This window comes from Sinocyclocheilus anshuiensis, unplaced genomic scaffold (genome assembly GCF_001515605.1).
Source record: "Sinocyclocheilus anshuiensis isolate Anshui unplaced genomic scaffold, SAMN03320099.WGS_v1.1 scaffold1018, whole genome shotgun sequence".
In the NCBI taxonomy this organism is placed as follows: domain Eukaryota; kingdom Metazoa; phylum Chordata; class Actinopteri; order Cypriniformes; family Cyprinidae; genus Sinocyclocheilus; species Sinocyclocheilus anshuiensis.
The window spans coordinates 1,057,435-1,065,966 of record NW_015539893.1 but is presented as its reverse complement, the minus strand read 5'-3'; the positions used below and the strand labels follow the sequence as shown (position 1 = coordinate 1,065,966).

General features: G+C 35.4%; 1 protein-coding gene across 1 annotated transcript in view; it reads right to left on the bottom strand.

Annotated features, from left to right (window-relative positions):
• The window catches only part of LOC107685859 (putative solute carrier family 22 member 31), a 25,580-nt gene that overhangs the window by 4,652 nt on the left and 12,396 nt on the right, over positions 1–8,532 (bottom strand). Inside the window, exons 6-8 of the mRNA XM_016482594.1 lie at positions 3,897–4,005; positions 2,299–2,513; positions 1,929–2,040 (exon numbers count right to left, since the gene is read on the bottom strand). Coding sequence (XP_016338080.1) covers positions 1,929–2,040; positions 2,299–2,513; positions 3,897–4,005 — 436 coding nt within the window. The remainder of the gene's footprint in view (positions 1–1,928; positions 2,041–2,298; positions 2,514–3,896; positions 4,006–8,532) is intronic.

Here is an 8,532-nt window from a genome sequence, read left to right as displayed (position 1 = left end):
ATAATATTCTGAATATTTTACAGTTGGTTTGATACATTTATCTCAAACTGTGTCAGAGTTTAATTAATTTAAGTGGGTACAGTATAATAAACGTGAAAAATATGGTTTCAGTACTGTATATAAAAACAGTAAAGGCATAATCTGAAAAATTAAGACTTGTGCATTATAGGGAATAATATTTAGAGATTTCTACAGTTCGTTTGATACCTTTATCTCAAACTGTGTCAGAGTTTAATTAATTTAAGTGGGTACAGTATATAAAACATATGAAAAATATGTATTCAGTACTGTATATAAAAACAATAAAGGCATAATCTGAACAATCAAGACCTGTGCATTATAGGGAATAATATTTAGAGATTTCTACAGTTCGTTTGATACCTTTATCTCAAACTGTGTCAGAGTTTAATTAATTTAAGTGGGTACAGTATATAAAACATGACAAATATGGTTTCAGTACTGTATATAAAAACAATAAAGGCATAATCTGACAAAACAAGCCTTGTGCATGTGGCAAAAAACCCGAATGTCTAATGAATGTCAAACGTCAAACTAACTTTACCGCCGTCGGTTCACGTTGTACGCATCTAACCTCTGAACCACACAGCAGATTTGTTTTGAATGAATCTCTTCCTATATCGTCCCTCCCTAACATCTTTCGTCTCGTTTTTATTAGTTGACGAAAATGTCAATAAATTTTCGTCATAGTTTTTGTCATTCAAAAAGAGTTTTAGTTCGTTATCGTCTCGTTGTCGTTGGTAAAAAAAATTTATTTGATGAAAATTATGACGAAAATTATTCATCAACGAAATTAACACTGTTACAGTATAATTGAGAGCTATTTATTATCACTTCTAATTTAAGTGAACTTCAAACAATCTTCACATAAACCCATTATAATAAATGTAATATTTACCTGTGCCCTTCAGAATGAATTACAGAAATTGAAATTTAAGTTATCAAACACTAAATTCTAAATAAAAAATAGATGAATCCTTAGAGCTAAAGCATCCTCTTTTTTTCTTTGTCCTTTGATTAATAGACATCACAGCAGCTGGTTATTAGGTTATTTTGGCTGTTATTTCTTTAAGAGCTGCCGCTGCTGAACGTGACGCGGATCTGACACGCATCATATTTTCTCTCAAATCTCTTCCTTTTCTGACCCACTATTTTTAATTTGGAGTTTACACACCAAAATCAGTTTGATTTTTTATTATAAAATGGATAATTCTGGTCCTTGATTATGATTGGCTGAGCTGCATCCGAAGCTGTTGTAAAATACTCCATATACATAGCCATGACCTCATTACATTAGTATTACTGCACCACTGTCTGTGTTGCCTGTTTCAGTGGCTACCCAGGAAAGTCTGAGTTTAGTTTGAACAAACTTTTTTCAGGTTCAAGATGTTGGATCAGATTTATTTGGTAAATATATGGTAACTTAACATGACCCAACTTAACCTAAAGTGATTATCTTATTCTGGGTAAGCAAACCAAAACTCAGTTATATACATTATATCCTTAATGCATTAGACTTAAACACATATATTTTGACAATTAATATTTACCTTTTAATTTACATTTATATATATATATATATATATATATACACACACACACGCTTTAGAATATATAAAGCTTTTAAAATGTTAAAATACTTTTTAAAATACTTGTTAACATGCTGCTAAACATGTTTTCTTTTAAGCTCTTTTTGAACAAATGTAAATTATTCAACAAATAACTTCAATTGATTCTCTTGCATTAACCCCGAGTTGACAATGTTTATAGCGAGTGTTGTGAACCCAATCTTTGTTTGGTTTCATGAACTCCAAACCTACTCTGAGACTCAAGAGTTCATTCAACTAGCTTTGTGTAACAGGCCACAGATGCATGTAGTAACCGTTTTATAGAGTGGAGATTGAGATTACCGGACAACAGTTGGCATGACTTCACTGCCAAAGAACACACTGAGCATGGCCAAAGCCTGAGACGAGAGGAGACCCACTACAGACAGAACCAGAACAAGCCCTCCATGCAGGTCTGAAAGAAGATGGTAGAGACAGAGTCAGCTGTCATTCAATAAAACAAAAACTAACCAAATATCATAGCACAGATTGAATCGCAACTCTGCATATGATCCGAAGGCTTTCAAAATTTTCACTCATTCTGGGATCATCTATTCCATAAAGCTTACATGCCATAGTGTCTCTGATTTTAAGACATAAAGGCAGTCTAGTTTCACTACCTAACTTTTGGAACAGCACTTGGTCATTGTGTCACACTTAAAGAGGAGCTTACATTGTGTGAGGGCCAGCAGCAGCAGTGAAGACAGACCTGTGACAATAGCTGCCAGCAGCAGTATCCCCCTGCGGCCAAAGCGGTCCACAGACACACACAGGAAGATGCAGGCCAGAGCTCCAGTCAGCACACGCAGAAAATAGCTGAAGTAGAAGTGTGGAGAGTAGATATGCAGGTTTCGTGTGAAGCAGTACTGGATTCCTGTGCCAATGAAACTGAGGGACAACAAGGAGAACATTTTACTTAAATTAAAATTAAATGAGGACACTTTACAGTAAGGTTCCATTACTTCACTTTGGTTAACTGGCAATGAGCAATACATTTGTTACAGGATTCATTAATCTTCATTAACATTAGATAATAAAAACAACTGTTCACTGTTAGTTCATTTTAGCTCAGGTCCATTAAGTAATATTAACAGATAAAATTTTCAATTTGAATAATGTATTAGTAAATGCTGAAATTCAATTAAATTAAGACTTATAAATGCTCTTTAAAAGAATAATAAACATGAATAAATCATAGTACACAAAATTTAATGACGGATTTTGCTTATTTATTGTTAGAAGTATACCCACTTGCATAGTATTTGTATAAAATGCAAGATAAGCAGGGCTCGCAAAATGTATAAATCCCTGGGCAGGCATTCCTCAGATTTTGGTAGCCCAAAATGAATTTAACTAGCCCGAATAAAAAACATACTGAACTTCACTGTGGACAAATCAGCATGATCAAAAACTTCCATGATTGTATTTTTTTCTTCACATAACAAGTGAAGAGTGTAGGATCACAAAGGATCACAAATCTCATGGTTCGGATCATATTACGGGGTTTGAGTCACAGATCGGATCATTCTTTTGGTGAGCAAAAAAAAGTAATTATTATTTAAAGAACACTAAGTACTTCTTCGATTCCACAGCAAAAACTAGTAGCATAACTAATAAAGGTCAAACATTACTAAAGACAAGTGAACCATCAGTAATAAAATAAGAACAAAAACAAATTATAAGCATAGATAAAATATAACAAAGATACAAATAAAGTAAGGTCTAACATTAGTTCTCAGGCACAGAAATGTAATAATTAAGTGTAACACTGTATAAATTAAATATAGCTTAATCTTTGTTAAAGTTGTGTTTTGTTCTATAATTAACATTAATAACACAGACAGCAGCAGGTATTTAATTAATCAAGGAACAGATTTGATTTCACTATTGAAGATAGTTGTCGGGCAGGGTGAGGATGCATTTTGGAAGCCCGACTGGAAAACACAATTGCCTCGGGGCATTGGGCTAGCGACTTTGCAAGCCCAGATTAGAGTTAGCATTTCCCAGATAGGTTTCTGAAAATGTGCTTGGATGATGCACTACATTCAGAAGATTTTTGAGGAGTTCATGCTTTTTAGGCTAATACTCTACCCACAAAAAAGGATAAGTTTATGCCGATTCACTTATTTCCAATTGTTTAAAAATAGTGATGAATGCTGAGTCTAGATTTCCACAGTGGTTATTAATTTTGCATACTTAAACATGTAGTTTTTGTGTAAAAGTGTAGAAGTTTGTGATTGGCTTGCAGCAACATTTTCTAGTGTAACTTACAGAGTAAAGCCCAAGATGAGGCAGTTCTTCCAGATGACTCTAGTGTGACGCAACTCTACAACATGATGATACTCTGGTTGGATGTCTTCAGGGAATACCTCATCTATCTCTACAGAAAGAGAGAGAGAGTGTAAAGTAAAGGGTTAAAGAGTGAAGAGTTGGTCGATTTCTTAGAGGCTTTGCCAAGAACACCTGACCAGCACATTCCAACAAAAATTCTTTAGGAGGGGCAGGTTTACTTCCTTCAGTTTAAACACCCTAAATGGGTCTATTCACTATCCATGATGGGCCTTGATTTGCTGTAATGCAATTCAGTCAGTGAGCTAGGATAGCACTGCATGAAAAAAAAAAAATCACAAGAAACAACAGCAGTCTTGTCATGGGACCAGCGCTAACCTCATGTGCTAGATGCTTCCTTTAATTTGATTCTGTGAAAAGTATAATCACACCATGACAGTTCTACTGATTGATTAGACAGCATTTCATTAGCTAAGCCATAAATATCTCTGACCATTTTTCAAATGCCTTGGGTCCTTTCAAATGCCTTGTCCACACACAACTTTGGGTTTGTTTCAGTTCATTTTTTAAGTCATTATTTTTAATACTGTTTTAATTCTAACATAACTCATTCAGCCAGACAAATGCTTAAAAAAGTGTGCATCTGTATATCTGTATATCTGAGTCTACTCTATGGGTCTGTCCCAATACCCACACTTGCAGTCTTGGCCACTTAAAAGAGCATGAACGTGACTGGAACTAAATGCACAAGACTGTCCCATGTCTGATAAATGCAAAAGCTCAGTGCCCTTAATGCACACTAAATCCACATTACGTCTAAAAGCTTCAGAGCAGTATTTGAGGCTAAGAGTGTGCCATTATTCATCATATTCAGGAACATGTGTATTCACATCTGTCTTGTTTGGCTCGATTGAATCGAACTCAAGTTCATTTTCCCCCTTGGTGCGGATCTTTTGAGCAGGTGTGAATACAGCAATCGAACTCGTGTGCGGACCAAACAACCGTACCGAGACCCAGCTGAAGAGGTGGTCTCTGTCCGCTTCCAAACGAACTCTGGTACGGTTGAATGGATAAACCAATGAATGGATTATCGTAAGCACACGTGTGGTTTTGTTTACAGTTTCTGGTTCACTTGCAAAAAGGGCAGTGTGAAAGCAAACCGCACCAAACCAAAAAAATCAACATTGTATTTGGTCCAGACCAAAGCAAGTGAGCTAGCAGACTTTCCTGGTGTATCATCGGTATACTAGTATAATTATATTTTGTTTTCACATACATTTTTTATTTTATTAAGTTATAGTTATTTTGTTTAGCACAAGTTAAAAAAAAAAAAAAAAAATTTGCTTTTAGAACTCTCTGAAATAAAATACGTTTTTTAGGGGTTCAAGTGCGTAGTGCTGAAACCCTGTTGTAATTGTTAATTTTATTATTATTATTATTCTGCCCTAAAACTGATCGTGCAGACCAAAGCGTTAGGCCTAGAGACTTGAAACTTTGCCAGATTGTAGAGCTCAATTTGGGGAGAAGTTGACAGAGTATGGCACAGATCGGCCAAACGGTGGTGCTACACAAAAAAAAAGTTCACATTTTTGGCCATAACTCATGTACTGTTTGGTGTAGACTCAAGACTCAAGTTGACTTTATATCATTGGAACTCTTGGCTCAATCCAAACAAAATGTCTATCTCCGATTTCATTTCCAGCATGCAACCATTTTGAATTTTGTCCAAAACCTACTTTTGCGAACTAGTGCTAGGTTTTTTTTTTGCCTAGGCCACTAAGGGGTGCCAAAACGTTCAAAGGGGGTGAAGCCACTTTTACTAAAATGGCTATAACTCAAGAACAAATTGAGATATTTTCATCAAACGTGGTACACATATGTATAAGCTTAATCTAAAGTCACAGTAAAAACCTTGGTAATTGGCCACTAGATGACGCTATAAAAAGTAAAAACATGGAAATGGCTCTAACTATGCAACTGTTAGTCTGGTCGACTCGAAAATTGATATGCAGTATCTTTGACAAAAGTGCCACAAGGGTCTTTTGAGGACATTCATGTACCTCGAAAAACATGTCCGCCATCGACCAATGAAATTTGAACACCTATTAGACAAGGTTAACGGAGGCCGATTGGAATGAAACTCGGTGGGCATGTTTGACTCATGGCCCTAAAAATGTGTAAGAATTTTGAAAGAAATTGGCCACTAGTTGGCACTATCGAGTTTAATGACTCTGAAATCAATATTCATATCATTTGATCTGTCCTAATGCTGAACAACTTTGTAGCGAATCAGCTCATAAGGGAAATATGAATAATTAATCATAACTAGTTATAATTAATTATAAATATTTAGATCCGCTGTAGATATTTAGCTGACCTCTCAGGGTCAACTGTCTGTCAATTCTAAGAACGTTCATTTCCTGGTTAAGGGAAATAACTTTCTTACTGTACAATTCTACAAAGAGCTTGTAGCATAAATCTGCATGATTAAGTGACTCCAGTTATGTTAAATATAGCTAACAAAATATATATTGTGTGTTTGATTGGTCCAGACGCTACAACTTTGCCTTAAGGAATCGTTCATTAAATATTCATGATTATGTGAAAAACCTACTTTTGTGAATTAGTCCTAGGTTTTTCACTCAAGGAAAAAAAAAACACTGCAGTACAATTTTCTGAGAAATTTTCTGAAAATACTGACGTGCCATTTTCCACGATCTATGCATGTTTCATGAAGTTATGAATGAAAACTTAACTTTTTTTATTTTTTATTTAATGGTTTCATGTGTGTGATAACATCGTAAGTAATATATTTAGATCCAATTAACAAATTATGATGAGTTTGGGCTCCTTTTAATCGGGAGAATTTTCTGAAAATAATGACGTGCAACTTTCAATGATCTATGCATGTTTCGTGAAGTTACGAGCTAAAAGGCAACATAAAGCATAGAGCTGTTTTTCTTTGCAGCGCGCCTGTCTGCTTTCATGTGTTACAGCTCTATGAACGAAATCTTTCCATCTGATCGACGGATTATGGTAAATTTGGGATCTTTTTAATCGGGAGAATTTTCCGTTTTTTCAAGATCTATGCATGTTTGGTGAAATTACGAGCTAAAACGCCACAGGACTGCAACCTCTGATTTTTTTGCTAAGCTACATGACCTACAGTAATTCTTTTCTATGTGTTATAGCTTTATGAGAGATATCTTTAGATCTAAATGATGGATTATGGTGAGTTTGAGCTCTTTTTAATTGGGAGAATTTTCTGCAAATAATGACGTGTCGTTTTCTATGATATATGCATGTTTCATGAAGTTATGAGCGAAATCGCCACATGACAGCTACCTTAGATTTCTTTTGGCTAAACTACATGCTGCCTGTGCAGTTTTATGAGTGTTATAAATTCTTGAGGAATATCTTTAGATATAAATGACGGATTATAGTGATTTTGGGCTCTTTTTAATCAGGAGAATCTGCTATAAATAATGGTGCCTTTTCCACAATCTGATCATGTTTTATGAAGTTACAAGTAAAACGGTGACATCAATATATTATTTTCATATGGGTCTGGGGGTGACTTCTTGTACAAAAACTCACTCCAGTTTATTCAAAGCCCCAAACAACTATGCTTGTTTTATTCTACTTGATGAGACCTTTCAAATGACATATGACACATGACTATCCGAGCTGTATGATATTTTGACATATTAGAGTACATGGCACAAAAAAACATATATTTTTTTTGTCATTTATCAGCAAATAACTCACTACTTTGGAGTTAATCAAAGTGGCAACAAGCATTGAAAATCTCAGACTCTGAGCTTTCAAATGATATCCATTTTTTGTTGATCAAGGCAGTGGTTTGAAAAATATGATTAGTAATATTGTCGCGGGAGGTGGGGGGCGTCCCGCCCGCGGTACACTTCGGTTTAGAGGGACTGCTTAGCGCTCGTTAAGAGTTGATCAAAATAATTCATATTCAATAATTCATTAAACAGCTGAGATTCTAAGCTTTAAAATGATACCTATTTTGTGTTATTCCATTCAGGGATTGCTTAGTAATTTGATTTAGAATTTTTTCGTGGGGGTCTCGGGTTTAAAGGGTTAAACCACTGTGTGGTCAGTTTTTCTGTGTGCGTTGGGTCATTGTCATGTTGGAAAGTAAACCTTCTTCCCACTGACAACTTTCTGGCAGAGGGCAGCAGATTTTCCTCAAGAATTTTACAGTATTTTGCCTCATCCATTTTTCCTTCTATCCTGACACCCCCATAACAGGATATTACCACCTCATGCTTTCCTGTAGGAATGGTGTTATTTGGATGGTGAGCTGTATTGGATTTCCACCAGACATACTGGTAAAAATGTATAGCCTGAATGCACTGTAAGTTGCTTTGGATAAAAGTGTCTGCTAAATGCATAAATTTAAAAAATATATAGTTTAGTGTTGAGGCCAAATAATTAAATTTTAGTCTCATCTGCCTCAGAATCTTCAAGGTGCGTTTTGGCAAAGGTCAGTCAATACTGCATATGGCCTTTCTTGAGGAGTGGCTTTTTTCTTCAACCCTCCCATTCAAGGCACATTTGTGGAGAATTTGTGATATTGTTGTCACATGCACAC